Consider the following 21761-nt stretch of genomic DNA (forward strand, 5'->3'; position numbering starts at 1 on the left):
GGAGTAAGCTGATGTAAGAATTGCAGCAAATTAATATGATCAACGAGCAATTATATATCATTTAGGTTTTTTTATCATGTGATATACACTAAATTTTAATGTCATAGACACCATTTGGCTGCTGAAACTGAAACCAAATCGATACGAGAGGAGAAATTGCTACAAATAATATATCGCGGTGAGGTGAATTTCACATGGTCATCTATGTACAATAATGTCCAATGCATTGCTTCAATTCAAACAAGAAAACATGCATCCAAAATTTTCATGTCTGTTACCACTTAATAATGCAGCCAACATTCAATAACTTGACCTCAAAGAATACCAAAAATTTATTCATATGCAGAAACTGGTACTCACTAATTTAAGCTGAAAGAATACCAAAATTCATTTCAATTATGCAGAAATTAGGGATGTGTGATAACACAAATTTTCGAATACGAATCGAATGTGTTTGTTACTCACTTCACAGTCCATTCCAGAAATTGATATTCGAGAATTTTTTAATATCAAAAAAATTTCACAATATTCAGGAGCAATCGAATACCATGCCCACTTTCATAAATCGCGATTGTAGCAAAACCACAATACCTGGGCAAATTATCCGAAGATCGAGTTTAAGCTGTCAGCTAAAGAGTACAAAGGCGCCCCCCTTCGCTGTCTTTTCTGACGCTGCTAGGCTTGGACCTTACGCAAAATTCCGCACATGGGCTTTCCCATCACATGTGATCAGAACAAGACGGCCGACCAACCGCTTCAAACAACGAAAGCGTGTGGTTTCTCTATTTCAAACAATCATAATGTGAAAGCATGTGGTTTGTCTATTTGATCCTTCCACAATGCGCTGCATACACTTAACACCCACCATGGCACTCGTCCTGTCACCTGTACTATTCCTCTAGAGTGAGCTCTGCCATCCCGTTTTGTTCAATTATGACAAGCGGGAAAGCCGACATGGGGCACTTCGCATGGGGCTCCAGAAAAATCCCGCCTGTTTTATGGTGCACTGTAGCTGAGTGCCTCTGACAGCACCTCTGACATGCGTGTAATGGCAGGCGTGACGATGTTAGGATGACCGCTCACGCTAGGCCCAAAAATAGCCTGGTCTTTCAGTTCTGGACATCGCCGCCAGCCAATGCATGTCGACAGCCGTCCGAACTCAGCTGCCCGTTGCTTTCGGATGCCAACTGGCGTGTCATTAGTCATTTCTTTCAATGGGATCGCATTAGGAGGGCCATGCAGGTGAAAACTGTCTGCCAGTGTCTGCACCTGTGTGAACCCTCCACCTGCCAGGTGGCATTTAGGGGGATTTTCCACTTTCCACCTGACACCTGTCGAACACTCCGCTCTCCCCCTCTCCACTCGTAGGGCAGAGGAGGGAGACCGCAGACAAAGAAGGACACAGCAAAAATACAAGTGACCAAGTACAAAAAACTCTGACAACAGCATTCTCACATGCAAAATAGACAGCCTCCCAAAGAAACATGCAAAAATGAGGCACATGGAAGCTATTTTCTCTCACATTGCTCGGGAAGAGCAAGCTGGGTGTCACAAGCCCCATTGGTGGCTGTGCTTTGAAACAGCCGCCTGCCGGTGCAGTGGCCCATGGCTTGACCACTGCCAGGGTTCGTACAGGCTTTGAAGGCACAAATTCTTGGATTTTTAAGGACTTTCAAGGCCCCCAAAAGTTTTTTTCAGGAACTCACTTCAATACTCAATTTAGTGCCCTCTATAGTAAAACAACTCTTTTAAAACACGCTGCAACAAATTTATTGAACACTAAGAAAAAGATGCACTTACAGACTAGACTGGTTTAATACTAAACTAAGAAACCAAGACAGGCCGTAACAAGTGCTCATGGAAGCTTCTGAAGCTTTGTGATTATTTCTTGCTGTATAGAAGTTCTTCCGTCTTGGTTTTTTCCGTTTTCCTAAGGCAATTTGACTTCACAATGTGCACGACATCGCCTGTCTCTTCTGCTTTCTCAGCCAAGTTGTCTGCTGAAGCTCTCAGATCAGCAACGGTTGCTTCAAGTCTTGCTTTCTTTCGCTTTAAGGTATCAATTTCTTCCACAACAAGGCGCCATTTTGACTCCTTTGCTTCTCCACGTTTCTCCTTCTTCTAGGCCTCCAGATATGCATGATAGCGATAATAACGATATGCATGATAACACGCGATGTCACGTAGTTCTACATGGAGCTACCTGCTGCGTTCTTCATGCTCGCGCTGTGTTTCGAACTACTCTTGTGGCTCTTCAGCGCAGACTCTCCCCTCGACGAGATGTCAAACACTTTTCTGCATGGTCTGCATCTAGCACGATGCGAACTCGTCGTGTCCGGCGCAATCCAGTCTTTGTATGTACTCGTCATGGCTAAGCCATGATCGCTGAAAATTGCACTTCCCGGGCACTGCGCGCACACACAATTACGTCGACATCCAGCGCATGCCGCATTACACGTGCTCTGAATAAGCCAACGGGAGACGATTAACAAGCGGTATGAGGACGGCAACTATATAAAGTGCGCGACCGCAGCGAACAAAAAACACAACCCAACAATATGACAACATGGAGGACAAACGCCCGAACCGAACTGGATTTTCTTGACTTGGATCGAGAGGCAACCCTCGCTTTCAAAGTGGCCAGTTGATCAACGGGCAATCACTGAACGGCGCCAATGACTATCATCACGGAATTCAAGGGTTTTTCAGGCACCACCAAATATTTCAAGGTTTTCAAGGCCTTGAAAATCTCATTTTCAAATTCAAGAGTTTTCAAGGTTTTCAAGGAAACGTGCGAACCCTGACTGTGCCAATGCGCAGGTACTGGAATGAGGATTCGCCGCGATCTAACAGTGTGACATATTTTGCGTAGTTGCATAGTCAAAATTGAAATAGAATCAGAGTTGGAATAGAGTTCGGAGTTAAAGACAATGGATTCATGATTGGAAGAAAATCAGGACTGAAAGAGAGCGAAAGAAGAAGAATGCTGTCGTATTTTCTCTGCATCAATCCAGTTGATCACCCGGAAATTTTTTTTCCCTTTTTAAAAGCAGTCTCGCCGTTCTGATGCCAATAAGCGTTCCCTTCTTTGCGTCTGCGTTGTTCTCCACCCCCCACACCCCTCCCAAAACTTTGCGCTCATCATGTGCTTTAACCTGTCTCTGCGATGGTGGTCTCCTCATAGGGTTTTACCACATTTCTCGCATTTTTTGTTTTGTTTTTTCTCGAGGACAGAGGGAGGGGGTAGCATTTAATAAATAAGCCTTCACATAATTGGAGAATTTCTACCGGCCCCTTGAAGTTTGAATTATCGAGACCGTAACACCCGTTTAGAGCCTTTTGGGTACATAAAGTAAGTAAATTTTATTGCCCATCATGCTACTTTTTTGTTCCTAGCTACGTCAATACATGGACTTCATTTTGTTACCAGGCTTACATGACCACATTACAGGTTGCATTCTGTTATGCTATATGATCAAGCACTATACATTCCTGTGCATGTCATGTATTGTTGTTGTTTGTATTGCATTGAGTCAGTATAATTTTGGTTGCAAAGTCCATAAACTATTTTTAAATAATAAGGGTGACAATGTCTGGTTATCTTTTTCCGACATTTTTTTTCGTGCTGAACAGATATTCTATTTGATAATTGAAAGCATTTTTTGTTTTATTTGTATTTGATTCATATCGGAAAGTTTCAACATTCACACACTGCTAGAGAAGCACATTGAGGGGAGTCTTTTTAATACACTTGACGCCAAATGGGCCAAACCATCACTTTGAATAAACTGGCAGTTCAAGTTAAACGAATGGCTAAACGAGACTAAACTGTAATAATAAAGGAGACTAACTGTAATAATAAAGGATGAATCATGCTATGACGAAAGGATTGGAAAGCGTCACAGGAATTAGGTCCTGTGACCTCACTCTCGGCAACCGAACACCCACTGCAGCGTGTTTCAGTCAGTCGCTCATACTGCCCAAATGATCAATCTAACGGTCAGATTTGCATAACATGCAAGAGAGGGGGCACTTTGGGACCCAAAATAGTTAGCAGGAAAAATACTATCGCCAAACACATCCAACCGCTTTACTTCAGCTACAAACTTATACACTAGCTGCAAACATATAGACATCTTTTATGTTACCCAGTTACGTCCGCTAAATACAAAGGCTGCTAGTGTCACACAACCATTGTGAGAAATCAATGCATGCGTGCATCCTTGAATTAGGCCATCACCTTAATGCCTCGAATATGCCCTAAAGCTACTGTCCCCAGCTCGTCGTCATCATCAGCCTGACTACACCCACTGCAAAGCAAAGGCCTCTCCCATGTCTCTCCAATCAACCCTGTCCTGTGCCTGCTGTGGCCACCTTACCACGACAAACCTGCTAATCTCAACCCCCCACCTGATTTTCTGCTGCCCCTGCTATGCTTGGGGTCTTTTTTTGGAATCCTTTCTACTACTGCAAGGGAGCATCGGTTATCTTGCCTTTGCATTACATGCCCTGTTCATGCACATTTCTTATCTACTCTTGGTTTCACCCAAGCATTCAACAACTCGCACTTGTTTCCTGACCGAAGCTCTCTCCCTACTCTTCGTTTTCCTTTCTGTAGCTCACTGCGTTGTCCTCAATTTAGGCTGAACCCTTGAAGCTGTATTTTCACTGAAGTTATTCTCTCTAACTCCAGCGGCACTGCTATTTATCACAAAGCCACAAACCTTGCACTGTAGCCGAGAAAAAGAAGAGAGTCTGAGCTCCTTTTCAAAAGAGTCAGCACTGTTTTAACAGTGCCACCATGTGATGTCACCAGAAACTATAGCATTCGTGGTGACATTTTGTCACGATACGGTCAGTCAAAACACCCTAGCACTGATGCTGCCGAGCGCAAATGCGCTTTACTTACTCCTTGCAGCAAATGTGTTATTAGTGACAATTCTAATGCAGTCGCCTACTGACCACACTGCTATCTGCTAGTCACTTAGCAAGCTTCTTTGATATCCACAGTAAGGTTTCCAATACTGTGGACTCTTCTCTGCTTCACACACAGCTGTTCACAACAGGCTGTTTTGTGGAGCTTGCCAGTGACCTTTCCCAAGTTTTCTGCAGTAACACTTAGCTCCACCAACACCAGCGTGGCCTTTGCCAAACATGTGTAGCACAGATGCCTGCATAATCTTGCAAGGTAGCTCTTCAACCTTGTTGCTCCAGGTTCCATGCTCACAACGCGACTCAGGTGACATTACAATTGCCAGCCAAGACTAGCGCGAAAGGAGAGACATTTGTACATTGTGCCTGGGGTGGTACTCCCAAGCAAAACATGCACCACCTTTGATAAGGTGCACTGACTAGTCTTTCCACACAGCCAAAGTGAAAACGCGTCTTCTCCTTAACTATAATTAATGTCCCTAGTCTCTCGCATTTTCACAATTCCGCAAAAAATCGCGGATTTAAGCATTTCTTGCGGAACTTTGTGTTGGCGGCCAGATTCTAATTTTTTTTATAAGTGTTGGTATGGACATCAGTAGGAACAACAGAAAGAAAGGAATATGGCTAATTTACTTTATTTGCATGAATAAAATACGAGGCAGACTTTTGAGACCACAGAAAAATTTTAAATGAAATAAAATTACGATTACGTTATAAAGAAATCCCAAACTGTTCAGGCCGATAATAGTCGAAGGAGGATCCGCTGCAGGTCAGGTTCGACCAGAAATAAGGCTCGAGTGTGCAAGCATGCCTGGACATGCTGAGAGGCACATGTACATGAAAACTGCTCAAGAACTAAAATCCATTGACAAGGAATCCCGCACAGTTTCTTTCTAAACAAGACGAACAAGGTAAGGTGAAGATTTCGATGTCCTGTGAAAGCTGGAATAGAATAGACCCTAACCCTCTCTTTCATTGCAGTCGTTGTGGGGATATTGTATCAAACAAGCGGCATTCTTTGAGTGAAGATAACAAGAAACATCGTTTGATGGTGACTTACAATAGCAACCTTAAATTTTAGAAGAATGACGTCTGCAGCAAGCAAGGCATATGCTCAAAAAAATAAATTTGCATGTTTCTTTCATGCGTCTTATGATTCTCAAAGAACTTCGCACATTCATTAATGTGCATTTGCGAAATTTTGCGGATTTTCTATTCTGCACCCAAGAAATTAGGAATTTGGTCTTCTCCTCTGGTGTCAAACCTCCTCACAGCTGCTACACTAACACCTTCCCTTCTACACCAGCACGCACTTTCCCTGCAAAAAGCCTCTCCATCCATCCATGCGTAATGGAGGCAGTTTCGAGATGCCAAGGTCATGTGCCTGCGGCTAAAGAAGCCTGGAAGCAGCATATGCGGATGGCATACATGCCTTCCATTTGATGCCCACAGTGAGGAAGATCGCTCATACTTTGTCTGCCTCCTTTGTTCTGTCACTATGCTCTCGCCTCATTTTCAATGCAGCTATGACTCAGCACTGCAGTATTGTGACACTAACGGTAGATCTACATCAACTACAGCTTAAATACAATATGTACTCGCATAACAAACCCACTTTTGAGGAGAGCTCCTGCCAGAGGGGTGGGGGGGAGGGGGGCGCGCTTGTCGAACTTGGCAGAGCACCAGATGTGTGCTGTAAGCTAAGGCATAGTCATTCGCATTAGGCACTCGTCACCGTCCTGTGTGTTTTTTTTTAACCTTGCAGTAAAAAACGTGCGCCTGAACTTTAGGGCCGATGTTCAGCACGTTAGCATTATATCGACACGATTGGCAAGTGCCGTAGGCTCCCCAAAATTGCATCGGATCACACCAAAGTGAATGATGCTAAATACCAGCAGCGTTCGTTCTGGCACGAACGCGAACCCACTTTTTTGGAGAAAAAAGTGGGTTCATTACGCGAGTATATACGGTACTCAATGACAGAGTTTTAGAAGACAAATCTCTGAGAACTGAAAAAGAGCAGCCCAACTGTGAATCTATAAATCTGAGCTTTCCAAGACATCCTAGTAAGTTGCATAGTACCATGAGTGCTTGCACAGGCATATTCAAACACTTCTTGTGTCCAAAGCCCTTCATTTTGTGTTTTTCGGGCGACTGTTTGCTATCTCATTTTCGATCATTTTATTTTTAAATACCATATTTACTCATGCAATGAACCGACTCGCATAACGAACCCGCCGTTCACTTGTCATTTGACAGCTTAGTTTTTTTAACCTCCCCCCAAAAAATGCGCACCTCACCTTCAGGGCCGGCGTTCAGCAATTTTTTGTTATCTTGCCGTGAATAACCAGTGCCTATCACAAAGTCGTGGGATCGCACTGTGATACAGTAAGCATCTTTCGAAACAAACGATGCGAGACACCAGTGACGTGAACGCGGGTGATGCAGGGGTGCAACTTGACTGATGGACGGGCGGGCGAATGGGCGGACGCATGTGAAATTTTGGCTTATAAAAATATCAGTTGAATATCACAAATTTACAGAAATCTACAGATTCTTTTGCAAGTCGAAATTTTTTCGCACATAATGAACCCTCCCCCCAAATTGATGTAGACTTTCCAGGAAAAGAAGTAGGTTCATAAATACGATAAACAAATACGATAGTCCTTACTGATCCCACTCTGTATACATAAACGCTTTCAAGAACCTTTGAGCTATGTCAAAGAGGAAAAAGTTCTGTGTTTACTGGCTGCCGAGGTGTTGAAGGTGATAAAGAAGGAGGCCATAAGAAGAGGGATGCCCGCAATTCCAATGTGCTCTTTCTACATGTTGAAATACATGCAAACACCGGGTATGCTAGGATGCACCAGAGAGAAGGAGTGACTATTTTGCACCCCGCGTCTGGGTCTCCAGTTAAAGTTGGAGGCCTGAGGCTAGCACCATGACAACTAGGAAGGCAAGAGAGATGCTGCATTTTCTTTTCATGACACACAGATGGCAAAGCTGATATATCGTGTTTACAGCGAAAAGATCACCATGCAAACAGCGCAAAAGAACACAACAATGCTTTTTTGATCTGCTTGCTTATTTGTATGGTAAAAACTTGTTCGCTCGGAGTCATAAAAACAATAAGGTAAACGAAGTTACGAGATATGCTGAGAAAATTCTGCGACAGCGTGCAATACATTGCAAAAATTAAAACAGCCATTCAGTACTGTGGCAAGCTTTTGCTCAAATAAAAGCATTTGTAACAATTACTTTGCCAATTCCATACAATGGCATAAACATAGCATACCTTACGCATAGTTTTCAAATGACCAGCGTACTGACGACGGGTTCTAGAATCTAGCATATTAACTCAACACATCAAACAATAAAATCAAGTTCCTATGTAGCTCTCAAATTACAAGACTCAGTTTGCACTTTTGCTGCCCGTTAAGCACACCAAGACTCCGCCACCTATGCTCGGAGAAAGCTGCGGCGAAGCGCCACCAAAAGTTCTTGCAGTTTAACATTTACTACAGCAAGACACCAAGCCAAGCTGCGCTGATTATGACTGTTTATACCAGGCTACAAACTTGAACAGCTTTACGATGCACGAACATTCCGCAGTGTGCACCAATCGTGACCTTCATTCACAGAGAAGTGTGCGGTTTAAAAAACTGCAGCGCTTACTACTCAGTGCAACAGGAATAAACTTAATATGCTGTTGAGTCGATTACTGCTGCTTAAATTAAGCATTTGATGCGATCGGCATTAGCAGAGAAGCGATCATTCCAATCAACTTTGACAGCAACTGTTTGAGGGAACCACCGCCACTCAATTTCAGTAGGCCACCCAAGGAACTCCCCACATTTGTGGAGGCCACATGCAATACTTGGCAGGTTCCACGACATGCACAATAGTTGCCTAGACATCACTGCAGAGAAAGGCGGTTTGGGGCATTTAAAATAGGAAGATCACAGAGGCACAACAGGAGGGGCAAAAGCATGCAAGAAACACACACAGAGACAGACAGGCAAGCAAGCTGGGCAGGCAACAGAGTCCACATTGCATGTGCTTTCTTTTTTTTTTTTTTTACTCGGCCGGGCAATGCAATGCTGCAGAAAGCCCACACTGCAGCAGTGATGAAGGGGGGAGACAGGCAATTTAGGCAGCAGGAAGAAGCGGTGCAGACTGGCAGCGGGAACAGAGGAGAAGACTGAAGCCGTGCGTCACACGTGGCCATGGCTGGGCAGAGACGAAAGGCAGAGGCAGCGTGAGAATTTCAGCACTGGCCTCTCAAGCGACCTGTTCTCAGCGCTGTCATGCAGTTATACGGATGCTGCTTTTGGCTGTGCATGACTGCACTGCCATCCCACTGGACGCACATTAAACCGAAACTGCACTAAGTGAACAATTATTCACTTGAGGTTAATTGTTTGATTTATGAAGGTTTAACGTCCTAAAGCAACTAAGGCTATGAGAGACGCCGTAGTGAAGGGCTCCGGAAATTTCGACCACCTGGGGTTTTTTAACGTGCACCGACACCGCACAGTACACGGGCCTCTAGTATTTCGCCTCCATCGAAATTCGACCACTGTGGCCAGGATCGAACCCGTGTCTTTTGGGTCAGCAGATGAGCACTGTAACCACTGAGCCATCGCGGCGACTAATTGAGACTAATAGTTCAGAAATTACAAGCAAAACACAATCAGATCAAATTGAATATCTAATTATCCAACACTATACTATTCCGCCGAATATACGAAATTGTCTAATACTCGCACAAGCCTAGTCACAGTCATAACAGTGAATAGAAACTATGTTATCTGGGTGGGCTTTTGAAAGTGGGCACTCGGGAGGTGTAAGAGATAGCGGTGTGCAAATAGTGGTTTTCCGGTTCAAAGAAAATATTTGAAATGCTTCTGGCACACAAAAAAGGTTGCATGGCGTAATAAGCATTTTCTAAATCATGTATTTTTCGTACATACAAGGACAAGACATAAAAAAAAGAGTGCACTAAAGCTTTGTCACCCTCTTTCAGTCTGTGTCAACTTTCTGCCAAAACGGCCATAGAAAATTGGAGGAGTGAACCTACATGAGGTTCCAGCGTATCTGCGGTGTGTGAGACGTATTTGTGGGGCCTAGACTGCTGCGCTTAATTGCGACAAGGCATACACATTGCACAGCCAACGCCACCTTGTGTCAGGTGTCGGAAACGGACACCAATCTACATGCCTCTCATGCTAGCTCCCCTTTGTGCTCGTGCAGTCGCGCTTGAATGGCGAATTTTATGCGAAGAACAGCTGCAGCAACTGCAGTCAACTCAGCTCAGACTCTGAGGACTGAACCTCGGGAGGTACTGTCTGACTTGCTTGAGCAGCGGAAGTGTCTGTGGTGCTCAGTTGAGAAGCAAAGCGCCATTGGCCCAGCCGTCAAAATGGTGACGCTCCGCTTTGTTGACATTTTTCACTGTATGCCTTCCAGCGCCAGAAATGGAGCTCACGGCCTCAGACACCCACCACTTCTGGAACAATCGCTCATCCTTTTGACTGCATCAAAGCGAGGTGGCCTGCAGTAGCTGCAACTGCACAGAAGCCATATTCAAAAGCAGCGATTGCATAATTTCTTCTTTCCACTGATGTGCATGAACTTTCTCTATATTTATAGAGATGATGATGATGACAATAATCTCTGCTGGCACGTTCTGATCTTGAGTGCATTGAGCTTTTAATTAAAAAAAAAAAGAGCAGTCCACACAAGTGCAGCGAGTTTTTGCGGGTTTTCCACAACTGGTGGAAACAACTGTAGACATTGAGGCTGCACCACTGCATTTTCTGCTGTAAGGGATTGTTTCAGCCCGACAGCGAGCATTTCAGGGGATCACTTCTCATGGAGACCAAGGTTAGAATACAGACTCTAAAGGGCATTTTCATAGGCTCGCATGTTTAGGCAGGAATTGTTGGTTATGACAAGAACCCTTGGGTTTCTTGACGTTCTGGAAGCACCTAAAACCGCACCTTTCCATTAACCACTATATTATGGGACTAATCATAACCGCAATTGCTCATAGCAGGCTGTTTCACTATGCAAGAGCCAGTCATTATTAACAGCATTGAGCATTCTTTAACGGACCATAATCTTTTTGCATGCATTTCAGACAACAAGGAACGGAAAGAGTTCCGAGCCCCTGCAGAAAGCTGTTGGGGTTCCCCCAAGGCTGAAAAGATGATGATAATGATGAGGCCTTTGCTGGAGCGCATTTTGATCTTGACTTCCGCTCTACAGCCCTCAAGTGGCACACACTGCACAACCAACCAGAAAAACCCACCTTCGAGCAGGCGGCGAAGTGGGCGATCGCCGACGCCCCGTTGTGCCAGTCGTTGTGGCTGGGCTGCGGTTGCCCGTACGCAGGGACTTCACAGGGGAGGCGTAGCCCCCCGCAGAAGGGAAGGGGCCCCCCGGAGGCGTCAATGTGGCCCCCCCCTTTCAGGGGCTGGGAGGAAGCCCGCCGCTGCGGGCGCCCCTCGTCGACCCTGTGGCACAAAGCACAGAAAGCTCAGCCCTACGGCAATGCCAGTCGGGCTGCTGCTTCACTGCACCCATCGGCCATTTTACACGATTTTAAGTTTTGCTCTGCAGTCATCAGATTCTTAACGCACATATTTCCCCGCTGCTGTACTTGTCTGTAATGACCAACTGCTTCCTTGCCAATACGGTCACTAGGACACTCTTGGCACACTGAACACTGGTATGGTATATGGGGCTTAACATGTGCAAAGCAACGCACAGGCTACGAGGGACGCCACAGTAGGGCTCCAGATTAATTTCGATCACCTGGGGTTCTTCTACATGCACCGACATCGGACATTACATGGGCACCTTGCGTTCCACCTCCATCGAAATGCGGCCGCCGCAGAGATCAAACCCACATCTTCGGCCTCGGCAGCCGAGCGCCCTAGCCACTGAGCCACTGCGGTGGGTTGTACACTGATCCCTGCAGCAGTGACTGCAAACATTCTCTGCTGTTCTAACAAAGCAGCGTGCTGCCCAAGAGCTTTAATGCAGCCAAATCTAACAGTAACATATTTTAAAAAATTTTTCACTGTATTAAAATATGGTTTATGGGGGTTTTACGTCTTAAAGTGACTTAGGCTATGAGAGACACCGCAGTGAAGGGCTCCGGAAATTTCAACCACCTGGGGTTCTTTAACGTGCACTGATATTGCACAGTACACGGGCCTCTAGAATTTCACCTCCATCGAAATTCGACCGCTGTGGCCGGGATCGAACCCGCGTCTTTCGGGCCAGCAGCCGAGCGCCATAACCATTCAGCCACTGCGGTGGCGATATTAAAATATCAATATGGCATTGTATTCTCTGTGCTCTAAATGCAAACCAGTGATCCAGACAACTAACCAAACAAAAAAGCGGGTAGGCAAATCGTGGGCGGCGTTATTTCTGACAAAGGTCAAGCCAGCTTGGTTGTGCCCAATTTGGCCCTGCCAGATTAACTCATGACATACCCGCAACGCAACGTAACATCTTGCACAGTACCAGTTCACACAAAGACCAACAGAGTGGCAGAGTCTATTTTTTACTGCAGTGTTTGATGAACAAATGAATGCTCCGGAGATGAGCCAAAAAAAAACTAAAACAGTTCATTTATACACATTCATCGAATACACACAACCACAAATGAAATCCAGTTCACTGTAACTTCCAAGTATTGCGACTTCAATATTTGCACGACACGATAATAACAGTTCTGGTGAAAAAGCTTCATCCTACTCAGTGGGTAATTATTCACGCAATCACACTCACATTCTGCTACAATGTGGCAGTGTCTCATAAGTTCTGACCCTTTCCCGAATTTAATTAAAAACCACCGCTGGCTGTGCAGTGCACCACATGGGCGTACTGGGTCGATCACGCGCGCAGATAAGAAAAAGCAGAGAGCAGGTGTAAAAGCATAGATGACAGGAGTGATATAATTACGATGCTAGAGAGACCTTGTCACACTAAACAAAATGGAGTAAACAGGGAGTAAGCACACCCATTTATAAAAGGGTGTGCGCTAAAGAATAGCACATTCCCTTACTACCATATAGGTGCATGAGTGTATAGAGTGAAGGTCAACCAGCCCCTTGCTGGTCACTTACCCGAGGGCGGCACCGGCTGTGAGTGAGCGCGGGTGCCTCCGCTGGGCCTTGATGCGCATCAGCTTGTCACCTTGCGTCAGGTCCTCTTCCGATTCACCCACCACAGTGTTGTTGTTGGCGCGATCCACCTGATAGGCGAGAGGGTGTGCATCATTTGGATGTCAAGCGTTTTCAAAACTTTAGGCATTCAAACTGCAGCTGAGCACAGCGCACTGAATACAGCCTATACACACGACAACAAATATACATAACATCTCTCATAATTTGGTCCAACTATTAAACGAGTCGTCATCATTGTCACCAACTGAGCCATGTCTACAGCGCAAGAAATGCCAAACATAATGGCACCACCTTTACATGCACAGTTGAGCATTAGGTGCCAGACTTAACTGCGGTTAAAACCAAAGCTATTTCGATAAAAAATTTAAGCCTGTTCAGCGATTCCACACCATCAGAACGCCATGTCAGCCATTTTGAGAAGAAATAATAAAGCTGAACTTTTTTGTATTTCTTTTGGGTGCCCATAGCACCCATAGGTTTGGAGATTTTTGGTTAAGAGATTGAATTTCAATCTTCAAGGTGCAAACGCAGTGGCAACTACACAGTGAGTGATGTCCATAGTGCACCCCATTTATGGCCTCAAAAGGAATTTTCCACCACTGCAAAAACCCTTGAGCAAGGAATCAAAGGCCCGACTTTAGAGCCCTACTAGTGTTTTCGTGCCCTGCTATACCCAGTCAAATGCGTCTCCCAAGCAGGTCTGGTAACTTTATACACGAGGAATTCAAATCCTCAGGGCAGATGGTTGTTCTCAACAAACTCGCACTGCACCCCTTTTCGGCTTCAAGGACAACCGTGCAACATTACAGAGAACCTTCCGCCGCAAAATCGCTACTCGAAAACAGCTGGTAGGAGATGGATGTGTCGATTTAAACTGACAAGAAAACTGATGAAGATACGCCGAATGGAATTTTCTAAATTTAGTTTTAACCAAAAAAGGTCAGTATCTTGATCATGCATGCCGTAGCTGGTGAGTAGAAGTTACCCTCAGTCAAAGGAGAAAAAAATTAACTAAGCGAGGAAGCCAGTGAAGTGGTAGACGATGTAGCGCTGGATTAAGCTGCACATTTTGAGGTACTGCTTCCCTTATGCCGTCTGCCAGCGCAGCGCTCTTCAATGTTATCGCCCACTTAGGGCAGCTACTTGGTTAACCCTTTAACCACCGAATTAACTCCTGAAAAATGTACAAAAATCGACAAATTTTCCGGCAAAAATGACTTCTCAGGCTTAAAGCATACTTTAAAGGCATAAAACTCGTCTCGAGGACAACTGCGGCCATCTAGTGTTGAAAAATGCAACCGACACAATTGTCAGCTGCAACTCATCTTTGGAAGTGAGAGCAATGCAACATCGGGCCATTGGACGAGTGTGGCTCGTCATTGGCAATATTGGTACAATCGCCAATGACAAGTACACCTCGGGTATGGTGGTAAAAAGGTTAAGCAGCGTTCTCCGCTGCATGTAAGAACACTCGAGACTGCGAGTAAGCATCACAAAAATAAGTTTTACGCTCCTGTTATCACGACTGTAAGGTGGTGGTTCCATCACTATGATCAACACGAGACCACGTGATGCCTCACTCTCTTGCTCAACCTAGTAACAGCCCAACAGCAGCACGGCAATCCACGTTTCAGCAATCAACTTCAATTTGCAATTTTGTCTCAAAGTTCCTTCACTTAACTTCAGTTACTTTTTTCACTGCCGACAGTATTTCCTTCTGCAAGCACACCTAAAAGTGCTTTACCAGTAACCAAAGACCATTTGTATGGTATTTACTGGTAAACCAAATGCTCAGGCTCGCAAAAAAACACCTGAACACTAGACTACATTGCAAAAAAATACAACGGTAATTCATCCTTAGGAAATAATGTTCAATGAAAATAAAACTAGACTGAAATGAACACAAAAAAACCGAAAAAGCTCAACTCCTAACCGTACAGTCCTGAGGCCAAACAATGGCAGGTAAATGCCAGTCTCTGCTATGTCTGCTGTACCAACATTGGTCATCAGCGTTAACTCAAGATCAAAAATGGACTTCACTGCCAAAACAAAATCTTTTCCAGACAAAAAAAGAAATAGAAATTTAGACAGATACCCAACAATAAACCTCTTTTATGGGTAACCAGTCTCAATTCCTAAATGTTCATAGCAGATCTGAAAATGAACTGTGCACCAAGTTCACAAACTCAAATTTCTGATTTAGGAAAAGTCAACTGCATGGGCAGTCTTACCAACAACGTAACACTAAACAAAAACGCACCCCACTAATCTTGAAAATAGACAGAAAAGTGACCATGCTTTGCACATAAAGACAGCCACAGAAAAAACCACGCTTCACCTTTAGCACCCGACTTCTCATCACATAGTGCGGAAAAAAGCGCTTAATTAAGGAACGATTCAATAAAAGTCTCAAAAATGATAAGATCTTTGCAGAGTAATGTTGTCTCTAAAAATACAGATCACCTCAATTCGGTAGTGGGGATTAAGTGACCTGCCAAGGTCTGAATTTTCCATGCCTCCATTCACCCAATGCTGGTACCTATAATCTGAACTGAAGTGCGATGAAGTGTACAATATGCAGAGCTTTGAGTGTTCTGAACGCCTCCCACACCACTACGGATGACAATAACACAGAAGCTGCGACCAGAACAGCGAGTTTAGAGCACTGCCTTCTCATCGACAATGCTTCAATTGCCAGCCGCCCAGTACACATCACAAGCACTGAGCAGGGGCTGTCAGCCCGAAAGAATTTCCCATGCTGCAGCATGCCGATTTCATTCATGTTTTGACGGCAAAAGTTATGGGCGATCCGGATATTTCTTGCGACCCTGTGATATTCTCATCATCAACGTTCTACTGCATTCTTCACAGGCAGAAAGCAATTGGCGGGGAGAAATGAGTTTGCCGAATAGGGATCAAAGAGGAGAATACCAAACAGAGGCTAGTCACCTGCTGCTGCTGCTGTTGCTGCTGCTGTGTCCTCTTGTCCGTCAGGTGGAAGCGGCCCAGAATGTGGCTTACCGTGCCCTCAGTATCTGCCGGCACGGCGCGCCGCGGCGACCCCCGTCGGTTGTTGCTGGTGGCGGCCGGCGGCGACACGCTGCGGTTGTGCGGTGAGAGGGAGCGCCGTGTCATGCCGCCGGCCCCGGTGGTCCCAGTGTTGCCGATTGCAGCCTGGTTGTTGTTCAGGTTGTTGGCGTGCTGTTGCAGCTGCTGACCGCTGCTCAGCTGCGACCGGAACAGGTCGCCCTGTAGCCACAGGTAGTGCTGCTTCCTGCAAAGTATGACCACAGCCAAGCACGTCATTCACAGCCATCATATAAAAGGCCACTGCACAGTCTTACACCACACAGCAGCCTTTTATAGCATGCTTAGCAATTTTTCACAGGTTCTGGTGCATTACTGAAGACAAACTGACATCAGCCAGTGTCGACAGATTGCTTTCTTTCAATGGAAACAAAGCTTTTATATGCCAGAAAAAAAATGAAAACAAATACAGGTAATGCCTGTCATCAACTGTTTTTTTTTAGAGGCTAACTGCAATGATGTCAATACAGTTGTTTCCTACTCTGATCTCTGAGACTAGGCCCCGCATTCAAATGGTGATCACAGAGTCCTTGTAGGTACTGACGCCGAGAGTTTAAATAGAGTGGTGCAGGAAAAAATGCAATTTTCTCCATAATAAACGAGCTTTTCACAGCTGAACAAACATCAACACCAGGAACAAAAAGCCTAGTAATCAACTTTCATCCACGAAAAAAATTGGATGGAGGCATCCTCAGTGTCCCTTTAATAAAAAGCATAGATCATTACCCTCCCAAAAAGATATGGGCAACAAAAAGCCAGCCTTGCAATTAGTACTCCTCCAAACTCAAAACACTGCCAGTGAGTCCCAAGCAAACTAAAGCATACCTTGAACCAAGCCTGTCAGACAAATGTAGGTTAACGGATAAAACTAGGCATGTAATCAGTTGTCAACCACATCAAGTCATAACACTATTTCTCAAAACACTACTTTGCCGAGTGTGATACAACAAGATGAGAAGAATAATACCATCAGCTCTGAAACTAGTCATGGCTAGACTAAATGATAATGATAACGATAACGACAGCGATATTGTATCTGAACTCACCTGTTTTTTGTGTTTTGCTGTACTTTTACTGTTTTTTTTATTTTCTAATCTATTTTGCACAAACTTCTGTAATTGACCCCCCCTTACACAATGCCTCTCTGGAGGCCTGTAAGGTATTTGTAAATAAATAAATAAACAGATGAGCAAGCACACAGCTACTGTGTTTAGCAAATGAAGTGCTTTCGATCGACTTGGCGAGAGGGCAGGCCACAGGATTGTAAGCCACACTCACTCCTCCAGCCAGTGCTGCTGGTGGCCAATGATGGAGCCCGGGCGGCAGATGCGGATCCAGGCGATGGCCTCGGCCGCTGTGAACCGGAAGTGCTTCATGATGTAGCATGCTATGAGGGTACCCGTGCGGCCAAGGCCCGCCTGCAAGGAGCCACCACCAAAACTTTACCACTGGCACCTGGACTCAGCTGCATGTCTTTGCATGGCGCACTTGCCAGTGATCTTGCTCAGCTAATTCACAAGGCTTAGTAAACCACGTGAATTAGCTGCAAGAACACTGACGGCCACAACAGCACTGGGATTACAGGCTACGACATCTGTTGTATTTTCCTTCTTTTTTGCCACCACCACAGGCACAAAAGCTGCCAGCATAGCCAACCCCATCCAAATAGAAATGAATGCGTGAAACACAGGCAGGACAATCTGGCATCAAGAAAACATCGGTTCCCTTAGCTCCTTCCTGGACCTACTATAGCACTGCACACAGGTTCAGAGAATTCAACACTACAGCTCCCTGTACAGAAAAGCAGCAGGGGCAGAGGTTCTGTCTCAAACGAACGAATGTACACATTAGACTGGAAGTCTCAGCACAACAGTGCAAGATGATAGAAAATTATAAAGTATTTAATTGTCAGCAGCTTGAGCGGGTCCTTCCTTATAATGTTCACGATGAACCCCCCCCCTTGCTTCTTGGCATAAATTATCCACCTATACAGCCCTAGAGACGGAGCAGACTACAGAAAACTACAATGTACTTCTGCTTTATGATAGCAATGGCCATACGACTTTTGCGCAACTGCCACAGAAATAAATTCTTACATTCTTCACAAGTCTCACTTGTCAAACATTCACCAACCTCACCATCCCACAAGTGTGCCCTTTTAAACGTGCCCACTGACCAGGCCAACATCAATCGCGCAAGGCATATTCTTAAGAGCAACCACACTTCAACTCACAGAGGTCAGCATTCCCACCAGCCAGCCAGCATGGTTAGCACCTGGGGTACCTGGTTGTGACACGCAACCGTCACAATGACATTGATGCTGTTTATTCCAAAGGCAGTCCTCGATACAGTTATCATAAAAGCAGCAGCTAAGCAATATACACTAAAACCTTGTTAATTCGGAAATTCAGATAATTCGGATTGCCCCCAGTGTCCCGCCAAAACCCCTTCCAGTGTATGGCATCAGAAGCTCATTTATTCGGGCACCGAACACTCACATCGGTTAATTTAGATGGGCCCCCCGAAGGGGCGCCATGTTGAGATATTATCCAGATATTCATCTTCAGGCCTGAACTGCATATAACATTGTCTCCCGCGCCCCTTTGATCAGTGCACAAAGGCAGGAATGTTTAGTCGCCGGGTTACCGTCAATAAGCTGTTGGAAAGTCTGGCTGCATAGTTTCCTTTTTGGAGCTTCCCTGCTGGGCTAGCCCATGGAGACGGTAGCTATCTGCTGCCCATATTGGTGTGCCAGCAAAGCTGCACACCAATTACCAGGATTTACCCGAGCCACTGGCAAATTTGTTTGCCATTAGTCAGCCAGCCGCATGCAAGAATGGAAACCATGATCGAGCACCATTTCATCTCCATCAGCCTCTGACTGCTGACGCTGCAATCGGATTGTTACCGCATTTGTTGCTTGGGCTGCACATGCTGAAATGCCATCCCATGGAGTAGGTGTGAGTGCGGTGGGGGGGACATGTCACCCTATATTTTGAGTCAACTTTTTTAGCCAGCAAAGGCTGCGAGGCAAGTGTTCAACTTGTATTTGGAGTCGACTAATATACGGCAATATACGGGAACTCCTAGGCAAGTTGAAGACAACAGAACATCATAATTTTATAAAAGTTTTTGCAAACGATCTAATCTTATTCCAAGACACAAGAGTTTTGAGCAAGTTCAATGCTCTCTCCAACAAAGCAAAGACTGAACAAACACAAACAGCCCAACAGACTGAATTCTCTCCGACAGCCAGCCAGTCTCAATACTGGCTTGAAACCCTGCCGCCATTCAAACTTACCACAACAGTTCTCCGCTGACTCATGAGGTGCACAGCTGAAGTGCCACTGAGACTTAACGCTTTATTGCTCCAACAGAACAAAATGAGCCGCCCTACCTTGCAGTGGACTGCTATGGCACCGGGAGTGTTCTCGCTGATTTCAATGAACTCGCGCATAATGGCGTCGCTGGGCGTCGAGCCGTCCACGAAGAAGAGGTCCTTGTGCTCAAAGCCTTGGTCCGCGAAGCGGCGTGCATCATATATCTTCTTGTTCAGCCGCACCACCGTGCTCACGTTGTGCTCACGGAAGTACGGGAAGTAGGTCTCCGGCGAGTGAAACGGGTGGCCTGCATTCAAGCATATTACATTACGGTTGGCCCTTTCGCTCTCCTCTCACAAGCTCTCTCTGGATAGTGAAAGCCTCTGGCTGTGTGTCCTGGTCACAAGCTTTTTTTATTTATTTATTTTCTGTTCTCAACTCCTGCATCATTCCACTCACCTATTCCCATTTTGGTGCACGGTTCTCAATGCACAAATTCACCTTGTCAGTGCTACTTACACCCTTTCATAGCAAACCAAATGGGGAGGTAGAAACAGTGAATACAGAAGCCACCATGTCAACCTTTAGATAAGCTGGAGTTAATTCTCTGTTGTCAGTGTAGCTATGTTCACAATTTTTCGGCCTGGAAATATATTAGGTAGCCCCAACGAAACCTCCTATAAACAAATGTAAGTTGATCTTGTCTCCTCGGAGTGCAAGAAAAAGTCTGACTGAAACATACACACAATCATAGAACAGGCTTTAACCGAAATAGCATGTACCCGTCCCGTTTTTGGCACAGGCGGCTTATTTCTGAGGCTGGATATTAATTTCAGCTGATGTTGAAATGCTCTGAAAATCACGCAACGTGCAAATCAGTACCTTCTACAAAAAAAAAAAGAGCATGTGAGAATAAAGAGCCTTTGGAACGGCTACTTTTTTGTAGCTACCTAAGCTTACCGGCTTAGCACATTAATCAGTGATAACTGACCGCATTAGCAACCAAGGTCTGGAGCTGCAGACCCGTTATGATGTTTCACAGGTGGCTGTTCGGTTGAGTGTCTCTACACTCATGTGCATACTCAGCCTTGTTCCGCTTGCGGTCTCCGTACGGGAATGTTCCCGAACACACTTCACGGACTTGAGGGCCCGCTTGATCGATGCAAATAACTGTCTAGTTCCCAGTCTAACCTTATTTGCAGCCGAAACCACCCCTGGATTTCAGTAAAGGAAAGGCACATAACTGGCTCATTTTTTCGTTGGTGGATGGACACCTGAACCAACCAGTGACAGAAAAAGACGAAGGTTGAGCTGCAGGGTCCGGGACTGAAATAGCAGTGCTTGCGGGTGGAGTGCAGGATGGGACTAGAAAGCGCTGTGCACGACCAGAAACACATGCCTGATTCAAAGCGTTGTTCTGCATCTTGGATTGCCCCTTTCAATCATTCCCAGCACAGTCTAGGGCCCCCATGCACGAAGCAGATTAGACAGTTAAGTTCTCAATCCAGCCTTATTTATTCGTAGTTTTGACCACGTTGTTAGAAGTGCTCTAGACCCTCTGCTAGATTTGATGATAGAGGGGGTGGATAACTGGTTTGCTTTGCCAGTGAACACCTCGACCGCGCTGGGAAAGAAACATATGCTAGCTGAAAGCAAGCTTTTAGTCGGCACTTGCATTTTTTTCTCACAGCCTGGCTGCAGTGCCCACCGCAAAGTGAGCCAGTAATGCGTCTTTCGTCAAATTCAACGGAGGAGCGCCTAGACTGTGAATAAGGCTAGACTAGAAATCTTCCCAGTCTAAAATACTCTTGGTTTTGAGGAAAGGAAAGGCACATTTCTGGCTCACTTTTTAGGTGGACACTTGAACGGCGCAGTGAGAACATGCAAATGCAGCCCACATAAAGTTACACGCGTTGTGGCGGCCATTATGCCACCTAAATGGCTTATGACAAAGCTATTACAGCTTGTGCTATAAAAAAACTGCAGGGGACACCTAAGCTCCACCTTAACAGTACGACACGATAGCGTTAATAGGTTAATGCCCATACAGTATGCAGAATTGGTAAATCTTGACTTTACATTCATAGATCGCTGGAAGTCCTTATACCACTCCTGGCGCAGTGGTGCAGCGGTTAAGCGATGTGCCAATGCTCTGCGATGGCAGGTGCTGCCAACGGCGGGGCTTGCGTGAACCAGGTTGGTCTTCCCAAGCAACCTC

The 21761-nt window shown here is 45.4% G+C and overlaps 1 protein-coding gene across 1 annotated transcript in view; it reads right to left on the minus strand.

Moving 5' to 3' along the window:
- Positions 1-21761, minus strand: part of Cdc14 (cell division cycle protein 14) — a 48522-nt gene that overhangs the window by 8281 nt on the left and 18480 nt on the right. The window contains 6 exon segments of the mRNA XM_077643620.1: positions 11246-11392; positions 11394-11450; positions 13077-13204; positions 16086-16410; positions 17502-17641; positions 19621-19850. Of these exon segments, the coding sequence (XP_077499746.1) occupies positions 11246-11392; positions 11394-11450; positions 13077-13204; positions 16086-16410; positions 17502-17641; positions 19621-19850 (1027 nt within the window).

The sequence above is a fragment of the Amblyomma americanum genome, chromosome 11, assembly GCF_052857255.1.
Source record: "Amblyomma americanum isolate KBUSLIRL-KWMA chromosome 11, ASM5285725v1, whole genome shotgun sequence".
In the NCBI taxonomy this organism is placed as follows: domain Eukaryota; kingdom Metazoa; phylum Arthropoda; class Arachnida; order Ixodida; family Ixodidae; genus Amblyomma; species Amblyomma americanum.